General features: G+C 27.0%; 3 protein-coding genes across 6 annotated transcripts; 2 read left to right on the forward strand and 1 right to left on the reverse strand.

Annotated features, from left to right (window-relative positions):
* The first annotated feature begins 1,671 nt into the window (after positions 1–1,671).
* LOC123266476 (acyl-CoA Delta-9 desaturase) lies at positions 1,672–9,895 on the forward strand. Of its 4 annotated transcripts, none has more exons than XM_044730737.1 (9): positions 1,723–1,739; positions 3,291–3,351; positions 3,802–4,115; positions 5,191–5,321; positions 5,400–5,605; positions 7,691–7,876; positions 7,967–8,036; positions 8,471–8,507; positions 8,595–9,895. In XM_044730737.1, exons 3-9 carry the CDS (start codon positions 3,854–3,856, stop codon positions 8,819–8,821), a joined length of 1,119 nt encoding a protein of 372 aa, XP_044586672.1. In that variant the 5' UTR covers positions 1,723–1,739; positions 3,291–3,351; positions 3,802–3,853; the 3' UTR covers positions 8,822–9,895. The 4 variants fall into 4 exon arrangements, with proteins under 4 accessions (XP_044586651.1, XP_044586672.1, XP_044586653.1 ...); XM_044730718.1 differs by lacking the exon at positions 1,723–1,739 and adding an exon at positions 1,918–1,934; XM_044730727.1 differs by lacking the exon at positions 1,723–1,739 and adding an exon at positions 2,505–3,235.
* A 9-nt stretch (positions 9,896–9,904) lies between these two features.
* LOC123266557 (acyl-CoA Delta-9 desaturase) lies at positions 9,905–11,518 on the forward strand. Its single transcript, XM_044730864.1, has 5 exons — positions 9,905–10,040; positions 10,115–10,245; positions 10,325–10,530; positions 10,780–10,965; positions 11,174–11,518. Exons 1-5 carry the CDS (start codon positions 9,905–9,907, stop codon positions 11,481–11,483), a joined length of 969 nt encoding a protein of 322 aa, XP_044586799.1. The 3' UTR covers positions 11,484–11,518.
* Positions 11,519–13,836: 2,318 nt separating this feature from the next.
* LOC123266531 (acyl-CoA Delta-9 desaturase-like) lies at positions 13,837–21,824 on the reverse strand. The gene is made up of 6 exons (XM_044730827.1): positions 21,449–21,824; positions 16,915–17,138; positions 16,694–16,824; positions 16,221–16,612; positions 16,052–16,121; positions 13,837–14,139 (listed from the first exon to the last, which is right to left on the reverse strand). The coding sequence occupies exons 2-6, from the start codon at positions 17,105–17,107 to the stop codon at positions 13,888–13,890; spliced, it is 1,038 nt and encodes a 345-aa protein (XP_044586762.1). The 5' UTR covers positions 17,108–17,138; positions 21,449–21,824; the 3' UTR covers positions 13,837–13,887.
* Positions 21,825–22,056: the final 232 nt, after the last annotated feature.

Genomic DNA, 22,056 nt, shown 5'->3' on the forward strand with positions numbered 1-22,056 from the left:
ATTACTCAGTATTTAATTTTTTTTATTTTTATCTAATTATCGGCGGTATTTTTATTTGGTCATAGAATAAATGTTTTATCTTTGTAAATAATAAATATTATTTATTTTTGTGATAATATTAACTAAGAAATTTTTTCAAAAAAATGGATCGAATTTTTATCAATATTTTATAAAGAATTTTCTTGTCTCTATAATTTATTGAGATATTGTTTTCATTAATTATTTATTAACATAAAAAAGAAAAAAATTAATAATTATAATTATACACTCTTTCAGAAACTGAAATCAATTAAATTTACATAAATTAATTAAATTTTACTCTCAAAGACTCAAAGCAAAATTTAAATTACTTTGAAGGTTTTATTGCAGTAAACTTCAATCTAGTATTATTAAATTAAAGAAAAAAAGTAATTACATACAAAAGGGCTTACTCATTTGGGAGCAAATATAAAATTTCCTTTAAATTATTCTTCATATTTTATAAAGTCTTTAAGATTTATTAAAATAATTTTTTCATGATAAAAAAAAAGGAGATTTAAAAAAAATTAAATACAAAAGGGTTCAAAAAAATAATTAAATTTTTTATTAATAGAAAAAAAAACTTCTTTTATTAAAAAAATATTTTTATCATCTATTCTGAACTGTACTGACATCTAGCGACAAAAACTACAATACCAAACGCCGATACACAGAAAATCATATTCTTTTTAGATTTTAAAAATAGAACTAAAAAAAATATTCTAAATTAGACAAGAAAATATGAGTCAGCTGGAATAATAAGATAAAAAAAAAACCCAGTATGTTAATTTCTAATTTACGTATAATTAAGCTCAAGACTCTTCAAATTACTTTCAATTAGTAAAAATTAATCCAATTAATTTGAAATCGAGTAAGTTTCAAATATATATTAAGTAACATTACTAATAATTGTTTCTAGAGTAACAATTGTAAAAATTAAATGTAAAACTATCAATAAACTCAAACTTAATTCTGTGAAATTTACTCATATCAACGAAATACAATATTTGATAATCCAAATGAAATAATAAATATTTACCGGGTGAAACTAACTACACATCAATATCACATAACTCATTATAAATAAATAAGTATTATTATACCGGTATCCTAACATTTATAATTCACAATTCCTTCCATTACCATAATATTCAATATATACTCAATTTCTTCCGAGAACTACCGAGCTAACTGACGTCTCGCTTTTTTATGAGAGACATAACAATTGTCCTTGGGGTGTACACGTAATTATTTAAAGTCACGTACAGTGTAATCGTTATAATCTCTATATTATCATTTCAATAGCTTCACCCATTTTTAAATAAAAATTACATACTAAAAAATTATTAGTTCATCTCTTCGGCTTAATAGTTGCTAATAAACATCAAAACAAAACTATTTGCCGATAAAGAATTAATAGTCTAATAAATTACAATAGCTATTAAAATTTTCAGATTAATTATTATTATTATTCTTACGAATATGAATTTTGGACTCAATGAGTTATGAATACATGTATATATTTATTTATAAATAAGAATGATACAACGGATCACATTGACATGTTATAATACGCATAAAAACGTACATACAAATATAAAAGTTTACTTGGCGATACGTAGCTAGTGAGTAAGGGGGGACTTGGGTGTTCCCTTCGTCTTCTAGTTCATGCCGGCAATGTGTTTAGTTGACACACGCTTGTGCTCTCGCTCTTTTAAGAAGTATATAATCATTTAAATTTATTTCTTCACAAGTTTTATTTAACACTTTAATATCAATAATATACAAATTTAATTTATAAAACGCAAATTATTAAAAAAAAATTTTTTAAAAAGTGTTTATTTTTTAGTGTAGATTTTTTAATTAAAAAAAAACGGTTTTGATAAGAAAAAAATCAGTGATTTTAGAAAAAGAAAGTATGTTAATATTTATTAAAATTCGCGATTATATCACGGTGAATTGGTTTCTTTTTTTCTACACTGGCAATATTTTTTTATTCAGCTACTTTTCCTGTTGTGTCATCAGCACAATAGCTCTAAGTGAAATAAAAAAAAAAAAAAATAAAAGTACGAGAAAAATTTCTCGGCGCGTTCATTGCCGTCTAATCGCTGCGTAATACATTCTCAAGTCGCTTTAAAATTTATCAGTTTAAATTACATGTTATTTGTATGCATACAAAATTACACAATTTGCAGAGTTAAAATTCTAATGTTAATTCTGCAAATTACTAAAAAATCGATCACAGACGTATAAATTTCCATTAACTATCCAGTAAATATAATGTGTCATTGAACAAATATAAGACTTTTATATTTATATTTGTGATCGCTTATATACATTTCATTATATCTTCAGCTAAACGGGCGCGGCGTATTATTTTTGTTCCAATTGTCTAGTTTATTATCATTTATCCATCAAATTATATTTAATACCAAAATATGAAAAGTAGTTCATTATTTACTAATTATTGCTATAAAAAAATTGTTATTTTTAAGTTAATAATTTTATTTGTTCGTTTATTGTTATCAAGAAAAATTTTTCAGTAAAGATAAGCCGATAGATATTAATGCGTCCCGGCCAGGTGTACAACAATAATTCTTAACAGATTATCGTCATACAAGATTGTAACGATCGATTTATTCTACACTTTGTAAATCATAAGTATTGTGACAATTGTATACCATGACTCACTGTCATTAACTATCATATCAAAAAAAATATATATATATATACTATCATTAACTTTATCAATTTCTAATAATTATTCTTTTACAATCGAAATCGTCACAGTTAAATCAAGCATTTAATATTAGTTATAACTTATAACTAGTAAGTTTAACAACTTTTTAAATTTATTATTAACATCTGTTGCGTATCTCAGTGCTATTAGTTTTTTTATCATTAGATTATTATTTTATTATTCGCGGTTCACGAGCGAAACCGAGCGGTTACGGAAATATTTACCAATCAATGTGTTAAGATGCGTCACGTGGCATTTAAATTAGATCGTATTTAAATTAATAACTTTTGATGTGTTTCATGGATTGATAAATATACAAATAGACAATAATCATTGCCAATAAATTTAATGAACTAACACTTGGTTGCATACGGTTTATTAATTTTTTTTTATCTCGCTTAGGCTTTAAATTGATTTATATCACCGAAAACACTCGACACAATTTTATCCATTTTAAGAATTGATACGACCTTGGTGGTAATAATAATAATTATTATTCATTATCTTTTCACTAATTTTTAATTTTTTCCAGATAGTTGGAATATTTTTTTCCCAGTATAGCCAAGGCTAGTGGTCTGTCACAATTGAGTACGGTAATGCACTGTTGTCCTGTCATTTTTTAATTATTTATTACTTTTTCACTATATAGACGTACTTATCACAAATACCGGATGACAAATTTTAAATATCATGCTTGTATTATTATTACATAACATTACAATGAATACTCTAACTCTAACCAATTCGTCTCACTTAATATTTATATTTATTTATTTATTTATAATAAATAATAATTAAGGGCCAACAGAATATACACTGAAAGAAAAATTAATTTGAAAATTTTGAAGAAGATCAAAATTATTTTGAGGAAAAGAATAAATTTTTTTCGTTTCAAAAAATTTTACTTTATTCAAGAAATGTTGACTTAATTTCAGAAATTTTTTGTCTTCTTTAATATTTTTTTGAGTCAAGAATTTTTCCTTTCTGTAAAAAATCATTATTTTACACATTTTATATTTTTAATTAATTATTTTTTTTTCTAGAGCCTCAAGTTGTAAAAAGCTCTTTTTAAATAAAATAATATATTATTTTACAATGTCGTCAAGGAAACCGAATGCACAGTCGACTGTTTTAAGTGATAATGATGATGATCCACACTGTAATGCAAGTAATATAATGAAGAACAATAATAATTACAAACAAGAAAAAACTACTAATAACAATAGCAGTAATAAGATAGTTTATACACCGAAAATAAAATGGCTGGACCTGAGCGCACAGATATTTATTCACACCGGGTGTCTTTACGGACTTTACCTACTTTTAACAGAAGCGAAATTACTTACGGGCCTATGGGGTAAGTTGCATTTTTTTTTCCACTAACTCTCGCCCCGCAGTAAATAGTTTAATCAATAATGTTTTTGTCTACGTAAACTTTGCATTCATTAAAAAGAAGAAAAAGACCTTAAAAAAGTAGTTCACTGCTCAACAGGCGGCATTACATGAACATTATTTGAATTACAAATCAATATCTTGCGTGTTTACTGACTCATTCGGTCTCTTAAAATGCTGGGTATTCTAAGGCTAGATATCTCACGAGGGTCACGAATATGCTTTTAACCCCATACCCAGAAAATACATTATTTTTATTTCAAATCCATAAAATTACTATTAATATAAAGATACAAATAGATTATATTTTAATGTTATTCGAAACCTTTCACCTTTTTGGATACTTTTAATCTCTTGAAAATCAACTCTCAGTTATTTAACTTACGTGTGTAGTGCGATTAGAAGAAATAATGATAAAATTTTATTTTCTCACCTCCGGGCGGAAAGCGTCAATTTTCCTCCCGCTGCGCTAAACGAAAATGCCGCTTTCCGCCTCCGTCGAGGAGAAAAATAGTATACACACCACGGGCAGTAAATAAGAAAGCCTCAGATCACATGTTTATTGACCTTGGCTTCGCCTCGGACAACAATTACATGAAATCTGAGACATTTCTTATTTTACTGCCCTAGATGTGTAATATACTATTATATTAGGGTGTATAATTTGAATTACATGACACAAAAAATTAACTTGATGAATGAATATGTAACCTTGATTTAAATTTTTTATCATTTGAATTTCAAAGCTCTTATTAAACGGAATGATTAAAGAATATTAAAAATTATTTTAAATACTTTCTAATTTTTCAAATCAATTTTAATACTTTTTTCATAGACTTTTAACACGTGAAGTTATTTTCAACCATTTTTTCTAATAAAAAAAGTTTAATTTTATATTTTTTTAGTTAAAAAACATGAAAAATTCTTAAAATTTTCAGTTTTTTAATTCAATGTAAAAATTATACACCTCAAAAGACAAATTGTTTCAATTGTTGATATTACTGTTGCATTAAACTAATTGAAAAAAATTTTTTTTAAAGTATTTATCATGATACAATTGTCTGGATTTGGAATAACTGCTGGAGCACACAGACTATGGTCTCACAGAGCATACAAAGCTAAATGGCCACTGAGATTGCTGTTGATATTTTTGTTTACAATAGCAGGCCAAGTAAGTAAATCTTTAAATTAATACTAATAGAAAACAAGGTTTTTTCCACTGGTAATAAATGATCAATTTTAATTACAGAGGCATGTTTACGCGTGGGCACTGGATCATCGAGTCCATCACAAATACAGTGAAACAGATGCTGATCCACATAATGCAAAAAGAGGATTTTTCTTTGCTCATGTAGGCTGGTTATTCATCACACCTCATCCAGACGCTGTCGCCAAACGCGAAGCTGTTGATATGAGCGATCTTATCGCTGATCCTATTGTCATGTGGCAAAAAAAGTAAATATTTTCATCATATCTATTAATACAGAATTAAGAAATAATTAATTTATTTATCACCTATGATAATATCAATGGAGAATTTTTTAGTAGATTTCATAGAAATCTAACTATTGCATTGGTCCTCATGACGGAACTTTTGAAAAATTTTGCTTCATTTCGACTCAGCTCGTCAAGCGGATTCAGAAAATGCATATGGTTCAAAAGTTTATATATGTATTTATGTATGTATTTATATATATATACGATATAATCAGCATTGTCTCTTCTCTAACTTCCGTAATTCTATACGGATCTCAATAAAACGTAACATACTTATTCTTAGGACGATTTCCGAGATTAAGTTCTAAGATGAGCCAAATTTGTCGATTAGTTTAGAAATGAGAGCAATTCAAGAATTTTCAAAAATCGCAAAAAATTTTCACTTTTACCTTATTTCCGTGCAATAACAATGGAACGCGATATCCTATCAGACTTCTGTAAATTGCGTTTGAAAGCTTATTTAATAAGTTTCAATTTGTGTACTTATTTATTTCTCCAAATTAAATAGTTTAGAAATAATAACAATTCAAAAATTTTCAAAAATCGCAAAAATTTTCACTTTTACCGTATTTTCGTGCAATTACAATTGAAGGCGATATCTCATCAAAATTCTATAAATGGCATCTGAAAGCTTATTAAATAAGCTTTAATTTGTGTACCTTACTATCAGCCTAGGCCAAAAATCACCTGCTTTCTCAGACAGATTTAATAAAATTTTACTTTTGCATTCGTTTTGACGTCATTAGGTAGTAGTCTGGTAACTTATGCCTATTTTCATGACTTCTTTGGAGGGTGGTTTTTTATAGGAAAATAAAAATGAATTATCTTGAATATTTAGAGTGTTTTTATTTACATATTGAAAATATAAAAAAAAAATTTATTTAAAAAAATTTAATAGTTTATTACTATTATTATTATCACTCGAAGTTTGAACCTCAAAAAAAAAATGCACGTGGGTGCAATCCGAGATTTATTGTAAGATTTTGCAAACGCGACAGCGCACGGGCCGAGCGTAACGTCCATGATTTCCAATATTTTTAGTACTGGGAAAAATCCTTCGTTAAATATACATGCTGCAGTGAATGCAGCAATTTCTAACATTTTTTGGCCTACAAAAATATGTTTTGGTGCAAAACTCCAAACACAATGATTAAAAGCCTCGTTATTATTCTGTGTGTTTCTTCCTAAACATCTTTCCAAAAGATCATCTGATGACAGATCTTCGTAAATTGGTTCCAAAAGATTTGCAGTGTCTTTATCGAAAGCAGGTGGATAAACAAACGTATCTTCATGACCTTCAGATTTCAATTTTTGATACTTGCTCCAGGAATCGGGACCCTCTGGGCAATAAGAATGCTGGGGCTCTTCATTAGTTGATATCAAATGATAATAAGTTGCCCATATAGCTTTTCTCATATTTTCAACAGAGTCTTCATTTCTCATAATAGCTAAGCCATAATAAGTACTAAGTTTGATCATTAATTTATTAGTTAGTGTCAGACTTTTGGTAGCTTTGGTGCTCTCGGTATCAATGGTATCCTTCTTTGGTGTTCTTGTTTTTTTTGGTGTCGTCCCTTTCTTCGGAGTTACTCCTTTCTTCGCTGTAACTTCTTTTTCTTCTTTATAATTTTTCTTCGTTTTTTTAGATTTTTTTTCAGCAGCTTCTAAAAATGCGCGCAAACAATAGAAGGGTCCAAGCGGTTGCAGCTGCCGGTCGACCTTAAAGGTTGGACTCCGAGGCGCTTTAGGAAACTCGTTATAACTCCCGAAACATTTCGAATTTCTGTCTGAAATTTTCGCAGTATATTTTCAAGACATTGTACTTTCAAATTAAGCAAAAAAAAAATTTTTAATTTTTTGAACCCAAGTTACCAGACTACTACCTTAGTTAATCAAACAGAAATTGATTTTTTTTTTCGTATGCAACCCTAGTAGTATTTTTATTATTCATCATGAAATGTACTTCCATTTCGGCTGCCGAATGGCCTTTTTTTTATTTTAGTAACAGGTTATTAAAAAAATTACAAATTTTATTTGTTACAGGTATTACATTCCACTATTTGCATTACTTTGCATAGGGCTACCAGTTATAGTGCCTTGGTACTTTTGGAATGAGCCATTGTGGACATCATTTTGGGTTAATTTCAATTTTCGCTTCTGCGTGACTTTGAATATTGCATTTCTCGTTAATAGTGTAGCGCACATGTGGGGTCATAGGCCTTATGATAAGTAAGTAAATATCTTTTCTTTGATTCGATAATTAGAACCGTTTAATGACCTAATCAATAAACTTACAAACCTTTTTTTTTTTTATTGCAGAAGTATATCTCCTACAGAGAATAACTTTGTATCAGTATTAGCGCTAGGCGAAGCCGCACATAATTACCACGTAAGCGTTTTTTTTTTAAACTAAGAATTAAAATTTTCCTCTGTAAAATAGCTTATTTTTCCTTCAAGCTGCAATCTACTTGAAACTAACATTTTTAGTATTTTTTTACACTTAAGCTCCATTCTTTTGTGATTCTTAAATTTGAATTAAAAGTTTTAAATTTCTTCTCACTTCAAATTAAAATTATATGTTACTTTTTTTTTATTTGAAATTAAATTTTGTAGTTATTACTTGACTTTACATCAAAAATTTTTTCTCATCTTTTAACTTTAAATTATTATTAAAGTTTTTTATTCAATTCAAATTACTATTTCCTTTTTTTCTTCTTTAAATTATTATTGTGAATTATTTATAATTTATCTTCTAATTTTTTAACATTAATATTTTAATAATAACAAAATTACTCAATTTAATTTTTAAAAATATTTTTACAGCATGTTTTTCCCTGGGATTACAAAACCAGCGAGCTAGGTCAGTATTCACAAGAACTTTACTATTAATAACAATATTCTTCAAAAGAATTTATTAAAATTAAGATTATTTTTAATAAACTTTTAGGTAGCTACACATTCAACCTGACAACTGGTTTTATCGATACATTTGCCCGTCTTGGATGGGCATATGATTGCAAATACGCATCACCACAGATGATACGCCGACGTGCCAATCGTACGGGTGATGGTAGCCATACGGATCCAAATGTCTGGGGCTATGGTGACGAAGACTTAACGAGCGATGATCTCAAAGACATAGACACCATGGGCTTTCATAGTCATTCATCATAATTATAGCAATAATTATCATTTATTACGTACTTTTCAAATAAAAAAAAAATCGCTTAAAAATACGGGGTATTTACTATTGTAATTAAATTTTTTTCCGTTCAACACTTGAATCAATTCTCATTAACGTTTTTAAACCCGTAAGTAGGTAACGTCTTGGATATTATAAATTCATGATTGTAAATTTATTCATTAATGTTTTTTTTTGCTTTTTTACACTGTATATTATTATATTAGTTAATACATGATTTGAGTCGAGGATACTTGAAGCCAAGCTTTTAGTGACCTAGGTTTTTCACTTCATTAAAAAATATTTATTTATCGCAATGTCATCAATATTATTATTAACTAAATGTATTAAAAGTTGTAGTATTTTTTTACTGATAGTACACAATACTTTCAATTTAATGTATACCTGTTATAATTTTTTGATTACTAATGGCTGTTATAGTATTAAAAAAGTAAATATTTATATTAATTTAAACACTCGACAGCAGTACTCATTGAGTAAAATCAATTTAGCTGGAAATATTTAAACTTTATTTTTACTGTTAATTCCTCGAGTTAATATATACAAAAATAATAGATTGTGTTATTTATAAGTAAATATTATTAAATAAATGAAATGTTTATTTATAAAAATAAAATGTTATAAGATAATTGACGTATGTTTGTGACAAAATTTTATTTAAATCATAATCACAATAATATATAATATATATTTATTGTCAAGTTGTACTATTTTTTTTTTGTTTTTAAAAAGCATTCGAAAGGAAATGACAATGTTAATTAATTCTGAAGAGTACGAATTTAATCAAGTTTCAAAAGCGGGTCACAAGGGTTAAATAGAGTAGCGAAGGTTTGTGAGGAAACATTATACGAAACTTAGCAGTCGTTATTGAGCCGTTTCAATAGTTATTTTATTCTTGTAATTCATTCAGGTAACATTTATGACTTGAAAACGTTGTGGATCTGGTGTTACTCTAGTGGGATAATTATTTTTTTTTTTTTTTGTTTAAGACTTAAATAAATCTTAGTTTATATAAATAGTGTAGAAACAGTTTTATTAATTAATAACAAAAAAAAATGTCTGAAACGGAAAAAGCTGAAAAAGGAGAAATGCGATGGCACATTATACTTTGGTATATTCATTTGTACGCATTAGGATTATATGGTGCATATTTACTTTTGTTCTACACATCATGGATGACAGTCTTTTTTAGTATGAATCATAAACTTTTCTTCTTTCTTTTGTGGTGTAATATTATCATTACTTATGATAAAATTATTTTTTAGCGATATTGATAATTTATATCGGTGGACTGGGAGTGACGATTGGAGCACATCGTCTGTGGGCGCATCAAACTTATAAAGCCGTTTGGTATATTAGATTATTTTTGATGCTAGCTCATACTTTAGCCGGAGTTGTACGTTTGTTTAAGTATCCTAAAATTAGCACAGAAACAATCAAAATTTTAATAATTATTAATTTTACTATTTCTTCAGGGGTCAATTTACGATTGGGTTCTGGCTCACAGAATTCACCACAAATATTATGGCACCGAGAAAGATCCCTTCAATCCAAACAAAGGATTTCTTCACTGTCATCTTATTGCTAATGCAATGACTAATCCACCAAACTATGAACAAACTGCTAAAGCTATAGACATGCGAGATATTTATCTCGATGGATACGTTTGGTTCCAAAACAAGTAATTTTATTTTTTGTTTTTTTTTTTTTTTTTTTTTGAATACTCAAGTCAGGCATTTGATAATTCTTCAGTTTTTCTTTAAATTAAACAAATTAATAAAAAGAAGAAATCTATAATTATTTTAATCAGGTCCAAAGGAATGTATAATTATAATAATCAGGCTGATTAGAAGAAAAAGAAATAAGAAATTAAAAAATTATCAAGTCTTTGCTATTGTAAAAAAATTTTTAAATTGCAATATTATTTCAGATTCTACTGGCCATTATTTTTAATCATAGGAATTCTGCTGCCAATAAATGCACCTGCTGAATACTGGGGAGAATCGATAGCTAATTCAGTATTAGTCCTTGGATTTTTTCGTTTTGCAGTATTGTCAAACATGACCTGGCTCATCCACAGTGCAACACTCATTTGGGGACTCAAACCACATGAAAAGTTAAAATCGCTTCTTGATACTTATTCATTAATATTTAAGTTATTCGTTAATCGGCCACGCAGTCATAGTACTGTTGTAATTGATAAAGATGGAGTATACAGTCAATATATATATTAATGACTAATGACTATTATTACTTCTATCTTTAACATGTAAATAAATAAAAATTTAATAGTGAAGACTAAATGTTTATTTTTTCTTTTTTAGATATCCTCCCGATGACAATATGGTATTTTTAATAAACAAATCTTACTGGCTTAATTATCATTACATACTGCCATGGGATTGGAAATGCAGCGAATATGGTTCTTATGACAAAGGATGGGCTACGAATACAATTAAAATTTTAAATATTATTGGTCTGGTTAATAGAATGAAAACAGCATCTTCGGAAAGTATACGGGTCGCGTTATTTAAAGCTTCTACCTCGAAGAAACCTTTCAATGAAATAATGGATGAAGTCAAAGAAATAGCTTCTGTAGAAGCTGATAAAATAAATCTTCGTTATCATCATTAATAAAATGTATTGATTTAATAATAATTATTTTTTAATTTTTTCTTTTTATTTAAAAACCTCTGTCCCTTAAATGCTTCTAGTTGATTGTAATAAGAAAAAATAATGGAAAAGTTTCTTATATAATTTAAAGAAGCAATTATTTTATACATGTATATGCTCATACTGAAAAAATATGTTCGTCGCATGTATGAAATGTATACGTCACATATTTTTTTTGCCCGCGTATAAATCATTTCCATATGGGTGTAATTATTTATTTCTTCAAGCTGAAGATTATATAAAACAAATAAAAAGAAACTTCAAGTAGATAATGTACTTAATATAGCGTTTTCCAGTATAACAATCATTTTTAATGATAATTTTAAATTGCAGGACATCGTTAATAAAAAAAAATAAACAAGTAAAACAATGTCTGAAGATTGTATTTTTAAATAAGAAAATAATTTAAAATAATCACTTGATCAAAGTCATGTACTTATTTATATTATCAATATTTTTGTTTCAAATATAATTCCAACTAAACAAATTATGTTTATATTGTATATAAATATATATAAAAAAATTTTTTTAAAGAAATGAACAATTCTCTAATTATAAGATCAGATAAGCTTCAATCATGGAAAATTTCTATCTTCAGCTGTGTGGAAAGGCTTAAAACTTTGATAAGTAATATACTCACAGAAGAGAACTTGATTTCTTCGCTTATATATATTATTAGTTCATAAATATGCAGCACTTTTATACTAATAAATAAATATAAATAAGAGAAATTAATAAATTAAACAATAGTTATATTACCCTTACTATTACAAAAAATTATTTTTTAAGATGAATCTTAATATATTAGCTGTATCTTTTGATGACTAAGAAAGGAAAACTCGACCTTAATATCTTAACTTAAGGCTGTTTTACTAATGATCGCATACTCAGGAATTCATCCATAATTATTTTTTAAATGTATATAAGTATTACTAATAATTTTTCAAGATCAAGATGATGTAAAATAAATGGAAAGGAACTTTGAATAATGAGTTGTCTAAATTTAGTATTTTCTAGAAGAACGAAAATATGCAACGGTAATTTGAAATGAAGCAATATCTAAAAATTATAAATTCAAATGAGAAAATAACTCTTTGTCGGAATAATCAATTCACCAAGTACAAGATTGGGTGACCGATCAATTATGTAAAATTAAAACAAAAAATTATTTGAATTCACTTTGAAAAATTGATTAATTTTCCAATTATGATCCAAGGCCATACAATTATGTAATTAGATTTAGTTACTTGAGTTTGTAGGTAAATCTAACATTGTTAAAATTGTAACGCATTATAGATTGAAATGTTTTGTTTAATAAAGTCAATTCATTTTTTAAAAAATTTGTTTTTTATTTAATTTACAAGTTAAGATAAAAAATAACTGTGTTAAGATCTGAACTATTTAATAAATTTTACATCAATAAAAATGCGATCATTGTATCGGTGAAAATTTCTGTTAAAAAACAACTTGAATCAAAAATATATTTATATTATTAAATACTTATATTTTATTTGTTTCATTGTAATACGATACCAATAAAGTTTTTTTTTTTTTTTTTACAATGTAAATGAAATTAAATGATTGTACAAAGTTATAATAATAATAATTATTCATTTGAAAAAATTATATTATTTTAATATTAATAATAATAATCAATATTATTATTTCTCGACTTTCGATTATTTATTTCGTTTGTGTTATTTATCAACACCAACTAAGTTATCTGTATTATATTATTTTTACTTTTATAAATTATTAATCTATTTTAATATTATTATGTTATCAGTTGTCATTGTACAGTTATTATTATTAATTACATCCATATTATGTTCTTTCTTTTTTAATATGAAAAAATTTACTGAAAATTTAATTCAAAAAAAATAAAACACAATGGGTTGATTAAAAAAACAAAAAAACAAAAAAAACTATTGGATTCAGGTACCGCACAACAAGTATACAGTAATTAATTAAATAATATGCCATGAGAATTATATATATATATATATTGATGAATATATAAAGATGAAATGAACGTTGCATTTATAAACATAATCAATAATTGTCATCGCTAAATTATTACTTGATATCAAACTCTTAGACGTAAAAATACTCTACACGATAGACACAAATTGATTGATGAGAGATGAATTAATGAAACTATTACAGATAAATTGAAAAAAAAAAAAAAAAAGAAAAAAAAATGGTTAATCAAGAAGTACGTCTGTGGTTGAAGGACCATCCTTGTATTTGTGTTCGTACTTCCTGTTTATTTTGAGATTTTTAACTCTTTTATTTTTCATTTCTTTTTCTTTTCTTCTAATGCCTGAGTTGTATTATTCGCATAATCGTTTTCTTACTAAAAATTCTATTGAGTATGTAATTTATTTGTTGTTACAGCACTTTCTCTGTTATCAGCTGTTTGGTCTTTGTCACCCCATCCCCATACAGGATGTGAACCGTCACCTGTTCTCAGGACACGTTGTTTTATTATGTCTTGACTCACAACTTTGGTATCATAGGCCCATCCAAGTACCGTGAAGAAGTCGATGAATGCTGTTGTACTGTTTCCCCAGTATTTTCCCAATTCAGCCGCCTTGTAGTCCCATGGAAAAACGTGCTGTAAATATATTTATTGGTATCAATTAAAATGAATTGGGTATAACCGAACAGTTATTTTATAGTTTAAATTGTAATTAAAAATTAATTTAATTTAATATAAAATAAAATTGACAATTAGAAATTAAAAAATCAACAAAAAATAGGTTAAACATAAAATATAATAAAAACGACAAATCCAAGTCAAAGAAGTAATTTAAGATCAAAATAAAATCAAATTATGTAACATGTATATTAGATGTATATTAGAGTGGTCCAAAAAAAACATTTTTATTATTTTTTTTCAAGTGCTGCTATCTCAAAAACTTCTTTAAGAGATAAAAAAAATTCTCTCCAAAGCGCAGTTTGATATATCTCAATTGATCATGAAGCTCAATGAATTTTTATTTTCCCATTTAAATAACACATAAATAAATTTTATTTACGTTTTCATCCGGTAAAACTACGAAAAAAATTTTTTTTTGTATTTTTCGCCAATTATTCTTGTAGGAAATTTAATTCTCTACAAAAAAGTACAGAGGTAGTTTTTTCGTAATCCTAACAAGTAAAAAGTTATTAAGCTTTAAATGCAATAAAAGAAAATTTAATCAGATATGATTTTAAAATCCATGTTGTATCACATTTTCTGTTTCAAAGTATTTGATTATGTAATTTATATTTTTTTCTTAAAAATATGGTATACAGTCTGATATCGGTCATTCAGTCTGGACCAGTGACAACAAATGACAATTTAATATATCGGTTTGTTTATTTGAACCACATGTTAAATGCACTGAAGGAGATTACCAGACTTTGTAAATACTCTAACCACTGCTTAAAAAAATTAAACTAGATAATTTACTTTTAGCACTCTCTTGCGGCGTACATGAAGATATATAGTAAATTAAATTTTTTGTTGACAATTAGTTTTTTACCTCAACCTAGCTGCATTTTAATAATTATGTCTTATAAGTCATATAAACTAAAATAAGAAATAACCAAAAAATTAAATCAGTCTCAAAGATTATATTGGTTGTATGTTTATTAGCAATTTCTTTATAGTCAAGCTTATTTACTCAAATATGTGATGACTCCTGAGATAAGGCAGTTTTACGCACCAACTCTACCTGTTTATTTATCATTTTTTTTTTTTCAATGATTAAATTTAAAAATAAAAGAATCAATTCACGGAGGACTTCTATTTACGTACTCCTGCAAAGTTTCGTGATTTTTCATTCGATCAAAAAGCGTCCCAGCATCATGTTCAAAATTTAAATATTCACCTGTCCTACATGTTCTTAAATAGAAAAATTTAATTCGGTATACATCCGGAAGTACTAGCTTGCTCTTGATTCAAATTCCATAATGAAATTCAAGTTCAATTTTAATAAATCACTGCTCATAGGAAAAAATATCCAAATTGTAATGAGAGAAATTATTCATCATTCACAGTTAATACTTCACCAAAAGACATGTGTTAATTATATTAGAAACAGTCTAGTTTGATAAATTTTGAAATAAATACATGCAGTTACCGAAAAGTTTTCGAAAAGTTGCTTTGAAACTATCTTCGTTCAAATTTTCTTTTGTGCGAGTATTTAAAGCTCAATAACTTTTTACTCGTTAAGATTACGAAGAAACTACCTCAGTACTTTTTTGTAGAGAATTAAATTTCCTACAAGAATAATTGACGAAAAATACAAAAAAAAATTTTTTTCGTAGTATTACCGGATGAAAACGTAAATAAAATTTTTTTACGCGTTATTTAAATAGGAAAATAAAAATTCGTTGAGCTTCATGAAGAATTGAGATATCAAGCTGCGCTTTGAAGGGAATTTTTTTTATACCTTAGAGAAGCTTTTAAGATGATAGGCAAAAAACTTTTTTTTTTGGACCACTCTAATGTATATACTTTTAAAAAACAAAAAACTTACATGATAATCGTGGAATCCTTCTCCGAGAGCTCCGAATGCGACCAAAATATTTTCAGAAGGGTTGGTGTACCTGAAGAAATAAAAATAACAAGCATTATTTAATAAACAAATTATGTTATATTAAATAAATAACTTATTTATCTCATTAATATTATAATAAATAACTTACTTATCGTATGGTCTGTGACCGAAGAAATGAGCGGCTGAATTGACCAACCACGTCATGTGTAAAGTCCAAACATAGCGGAGGAAAACACCAACAAAGTATGCGTTCGACCATGATTCACCCCAGAAATAAACCGGCGCAATTCCAGGCAAAATGAAGCAAATGAGTGGCATCAAGATTAAGTAATATTTATGTTGAAAAGCAACAACTGGATCAGCTTCCAGGTCGCTCATGTCAATTCCTTTACCCTTTTCCTTAACATCAGGGTGTTTCTTACACAACAACCATCCAACGTGAGCGAAAAAGAAACCACGATTGGCATTATGCGGATCAGCATCTGTTTCACTGTATTTATGATGCACTCTGTGATCTCTTGCCCATTCGTATATGCTGTTCTATAAAATTCAAAATTATTTTATATGAGTAAAAGCAAATTTATCAAATTATTAACACATATTTTTTAAAATTATACTTACTTGAAAAGCAAGTGTGTTGAAAATCAAAAGAATAATCTTCAGTGGCATCTTAGCTTTATAAGCGCGGTGTGACCATAATCGATGTGCTCCGGCTGTAATTCCAATACCTCCGCATTGGTATAGTATGAATGCTGGAGGAAAAAAAAAAAAAAAAAAAAATAAGATTAGAATATAAAAATCAACTATAAAATTAAATTTAATATAAATAAATATATAATTACCATAAAAAGTAGTTATCAGTTTGGCAGATGTAAATGCGAGGTACATTCCATAAAGAGCAGTTGCATGAAGTACACAAAAAGCGTAAACATTGAACCAAACTATTTTTCGTTTGTATAATGGTTTTGAAGGTGGACTTTTAGCTAAATCCTCTTCGCAAAGAGCTGTAAGCGCTGTTGTTACATTTGGTGCCATTGTTATTCAACTGTCAAACGTCCGGTATACACTGAAATATTAATATGAAAATTGATCATCAAATGAACTCATTAATATTGGAGGCGACAACTTATATACAATTACAAGTATCTATATGTAGGCATAAGATAATCTGAAACTCAAGATATTATCAAATCCAAAGGAGGGAACATTATCTATTGCACAATGTTTTTTTACTCCAAAAATAAAATTTTTCCATCACAAAGATAGTAAAAAAAATGAAATTAACTGCTAATATACTGATAAATCTGGCCAATTGACAGGTGACATAAGAGGTCAACTGATAGTATTTATTTTAGGGGTTTATCAGCAAATTTTTTTATTTTTTACAAAAAAAATTAGACACAGTGCAATGATAAATGTATTCTAATAAAGATTTTTTTGTGTCAATTACAGCTTAAATAAAGCTATCACGTGTCGAATTTCATTATTGATTGATTATAATTGTTAATATGATTAAAAACCAAGTCACTGATGCATCATTATCATCGGAATCATATTTAAATAATAATTATTAATAAGACAAGTTATTGTTATACAATTTAAAGTGGAATATTGTTTGATAAATAAGATAGGATGTTGTTGTAAACTAACAATATTATACAAACAAATTACAATCCAAAATCAATTATAATCATGATAACAATAATATCAAGAAACTTTGGCATGCAAACAGTCAGATGCACTTTGACAAACAAAGTACATTATTGCGCAATATAAAACACGAATGGATTTCGTGTCCATATCTTTGACAAATTGCCATTACAAATAATCTATCAAATAATAATGTCACAAAAAAATACGATTATAAATTTTTGTTATTAAAAAATTATAGCGGATTTACCTTAATGATAAATAGATAAAGAATATTCTAGGTATTTGTAAGAAAGTCCGAAAATTGATTAGTGATTTCCACCATTGATAAATAAACAAAAAAAAAAAAAAAAGTCGCCTGGCAAAGATACGACCGATAAAATAAATTTAATTATTCTATTTTGATTTTACAAAAAAATACGGAATCACTTTGTGATATAATTTGTTGTTTTTTTCAGTGATAAGAATGAATAACCCACTAAAACTTAATCACCCTAACGAGATACTTTTTCACTGAAGAGGAGCGTGTTCAGCATTGTAGAGACGACCTATCGACTGACTGATAAATCCTGATGGGAATAGAGGAGCGCAGGCTTACATTGAGACGCCCCAAGCACGCATGGTACTTTCAACTGCCCTTCAATATACCTATACATACTTATGCGCATAGAAAAATAACAAAAGTCTCCAGAAGTAGCGAGAAAAATTATTTCTTCTTTAATTAAAGCTATTTTTATAACAAAAATTATTACTCATTAATTAATTAATTACTCATTACTCATTATTGATTATTTTCAGACAAAACAATTATTGTTGGGGGGCTAAAATAGATAATTGCTAATTATGATGATCATTAAGTTTAATGATATCCAGAGCAATTAATTGGATAATGTAAAGAGAAATTAGTATAAATATTTAATTTTAAATTGACAAATAAAAATTAATCTGGATCTTTAAATTATTTAGCTGGTTAAATAATCCATTGAAATAATATGTTTATCCATGTAAAAAATTATCGTATATGAATTAAATTGTTATCATTACTAAATCGTTCATGTGAACTCCACGTGATACTACGTGGCATTAGGGTACGTTGTATCTCGTGTCGACGTGATCGGATTCACTTAGTCGTTGTTGTAAACAAAAAAATTATTTCGTCATGCAAAAGTTTATTCAACATTTTCCGACTATTTTTTATAAAATAAAATAAAATACAATATAAATTATTAAATTATTAAATTTAACGTCAAGCTTATTTATCAAAACTAGAATTGCCGAATTAGAATATTAAAATATTTTTTTTTTTATCAACCAACACTAGCCGAAATTATTTCTTATCAAAGTAGTAAATTACACGACAAAGCAAGTCTATTTTATCAAAATAAACTCAGTTTATCGCGAAATTCAACAAATTAAAAATTTTATATTATATTTATCTAAAAAATTTTTTAGTTTTAGTGTTGGATTATAAATAATTTAATATATTAATAAAATTTTTTTCTCTTAATTTTTTTGAACAAGATAAATTAGTGAGATATATTGTATAAATAGATTTAAATCTTTTATAGTCTAAAATCGAAAACGTGTTTTATTAAGAAAGCATGGCAACCGATAAGTTTTGTCACAAAAGCCGGTACACGTTATACGTTCTTACTACTACAAACATATAAAATAAATATATGTACACATTAATTTACATATACATCTACATGAACATGAATATGGATGGTTAGATCTATTCTTCACTATTTCAGTCAAAGTGTAAATTTAACATGACATAAAAAATAGATTTAAAAAATAAAAAAATAAATTTCAAACCTGTTGTCAACCGAGTATTGGAATAAAATTATCGATTAATATAAAATAAAATTATATTATCTTCTGGTGTAGATTGTTGAGTTGAGAACAGAATCATACGATGATTAGATGTTGTATGTGAGTATGCTTGAACAATGAATATATTCACAAAATAACGTTTAGAAGTGTTCGTGCTAAAGTGCAGGAGCAACAACTATGTAAGAGTGTGTATCATCACCAGAGTAGACTAGTCAAGCACGGGGGAATATTAGATGAGAGTTAAAGTAAAACCGGCCAATAGAAGACGAGCCAGTACCTCGCGCCACCCAAAATCAACGAATCCCAGAGCACACCGGAACAGCTGTTAAACGCGCATTATGGTAACGTCACGTACACAATCTTCCTTCCTTACTTCCTCAATCTTTCTTCATTATTATTTAAAATTTGTTTATTTATTTATTCATTTCTTCAATATGCAATTTAAATCTACGCAATTGTGATTCATTAATTTATTTCCACTATATGCTAAAAAAAAAACGAACCGAATAAAAAATTCATGACTCAAATCAGCCACGTGGACTACGTACCAAAGATTGACGTTGATTTAAATAAAAAAAATGCTAAATTATGCTAAAAAGATGATGAATTTCTAATGACTTTGTTTTTGCCAACTCCATTTTTTATATGAATTACTAATGACTAATCATTTCTATCCATCAGTCTAACTGGAGTAATTATTGTTAGAAATATTATTGAATATTAATAATAATTAATAATAATTACTGTGACCTTGATCTTGTAGCTAAAAGTACTTAGCGTGTCATTGAATTTATCAGTTATGTGCTCATATATACATATATATTGTACGGACTTAATACAAGGAAGAGAAATATTATCTCTAGTCCCGAGTTCAATGATTTTTACATAACTTTCTACGATAAAATAACTTATTAATTTTTATGATATTTAAATCAAAGATATATGGCTAATCTTTGGCTTTGTTCGAAATGTTAATGTGAACTAAAAAAGTGTTTTTAGAATTAGAAAAATTTTACAAATGAAATTTTAAAAAATTATCGATTTTTTTGTTTTTTTGATTAGACATAAAATATACTTTTAATAGTAATAGAATATAAAATATGGCTATTTCTCGTCTAAAAAAAAAAGGAGTTTCTATTTTATTAATTTCCCCGGAAGTTTTCGACAAGACCGCCATCACGACTTTCTCATATTAGATAAAAACATAAGCTTACAACTAAAACTCTTACAAACCATTATGTATCATATTCTATTCTATTCTATTCCATTATATTCAATCACTTCCTTCACTGCTTCTACATGTTAATATAATTCATAGTTATCAATATTCATACAGCTTGATTCACGTTTTTATAGCATTGACAAAACTCCAGATTTAATTTAAACCTTATTGAACACGTTTTTCTTAATTATTCCATTTCTCGTCAAAATGGTAATTATAAAATTGTACTTGCAGTTTTTTTTCTTTGTCACGATAAATATTACCTGTGCTACAGTATTAAATAACTGTACTTATAAGGTGTCAAGTAAATATAAATATGTAATATATATACATATATATATATATATATATATAAGAATATGAACATATAAATTATGAGCAAGTTTACTCAATTGTAAGAGTAATACAATAGACTATATATGTAGACTGAAACGTTCTGCCTGAATGCTGATATGATAAACTCAAGCAACTGTTTCTTTACAATAAAATAAATTTGTATTTAACTTTGGACAAAAAAAAATTAAACTGTTGAATTATTTAAAAAAAAATATCCCTTCACTTCTCATCTAAAAATGATTAAAAAGATGAAATAAATTTTTCAATCAGAATTCAATTAAAAAGTAATAATTTCATAATCGAATAAAATAAAAAAATGTAATACGACTTACCTAGGATTGAGATGACGCCGTAAAAAGACCGTCTACCGGCTTCTAGGCTTCAAACTTGTATCTGTATATGTGTATGAGTATGTATATTCAAGTATATATATATGTATTATATTATTTAATATATATACTGGAAATATCCACGTGGCCTCGAGAGCAATATTAGTATTTTAATAACTTTAACGCTGATGGTTTTGTAATTATATACAACCCTTGGAAAAAATATAAATAAAAGTAATATAACGTTGAAGGTTACAAACTGACTCTACTCGGTCTATTAAAATAATAAAGAACAACCGTGCTTTACTTTTATAAATGTAAACGTGTTGAAGCTCTGATAGGAACTAACAAAACTAGACAATACGCGCCAGATTAAATACAAGTCGGCATCTTAGGGCTCTTTTTAGTATATAAAAGCCCGAAGAAAAAGAGTGACAAAGTTTTTTTTGCTTAGATTTTTTTTACACTAGATGGCATGATAGTTTAAAAGGTTAGAGATCAGATGTCATTTTTATAATCATGCAAAATGATAAAACGATGGCGTCAATTATTTCAATTGTTTACTCATTTAAAATTCAATCGTGACACATTTTTATTGCTTAATTAACGTA

This window comes from Cotesia glomerata, linkage group LG1, assembly GCF_020080835.1.
Source record: "Cotesia glomerata isolate CgM1 linkage group LG1, MPM_Cglom_v2.3, whole genome shotgun sequence".
Lineage (NCBI taxonomy): Eukaryota > Metazoa > Arthropoda > Insecta > Hymenoptera > Braconidae > Cotesia > Cotesia glomerata.

What these genes read in the sequence shown, in the direction of transcription:
- LOC123266531 (XM_044730827.1), bottom strand. Translation starts at nt 17,107, where the DNA reads ATGGCACCAAATGTAACAACAGCGCTTACAGCTCTTTGCGAAGAGGAT. An exon ending in ACTGATAACTACTTTTTATG is followed by an intron (nt 16,825 to 16,914) that starts GTAATTATATAT and finishes TTTTTCCTCCAG; the next exon opens with CATTCATACTATACCAATGC. An exon ending in AAGGATTCCACGATTATCAT is followed by an intron (nt 14,140 to 16,051) that starts GTAAGTTTTTTG and finishes ATATATTTACAG; the next exon opens with CACGTTTTTCCATGGGACTA.
- LOC123266476 (XM_044730716.1), top strand. Translation starts at nt 1,687, where the DNA reads ATGCCGGCAATGTGTTTAGTTGACACACGCTTGTGCTCTCGCTCTTTT. An exon ending in TGTTTACAATAGCAGGCCAA is followed by an intron (nt 5,322 to 5,399) that starts GTAAGTAAATCT and finishes TTTTAATTACAG; the next exon opens with AGGCATGTTTACGCGTGGGC. An exon ending in AAGCCGCACATAATTACCAC is followed by an intron (nt 8,037 to 8,470) that starts GTAAGCGTTTTT and finishes ATATTTTTACAG; the next exon opens with CATGTTTTTCCCTGGGATTA.
- LOC123266557 (XM_044730864.1), top strand. Translation starts at nt 9,905, where the DNA reads ATGTCTGAAACGGAAAAAGCTGAAAAAGGAGAAATGCGATGGCACATT. An exon ending in ATGGATGACAGTCTTTTTTA is followed by an intron (nt 10,041 to 10,114) that starts GTATGAATCATA and finishes ATTATTTTTTAG; the next exon opens with CGATATTGATAATTTATATC. An exon ending in TACGTTTGGTTCCAAAACAA is followed by an intron (nt 10,531 to 10,779) that starts GTAATTTTATTT and finishes ATATTATTTCAG; the next exon opens with ATTCTACTGGCCATTATTTT.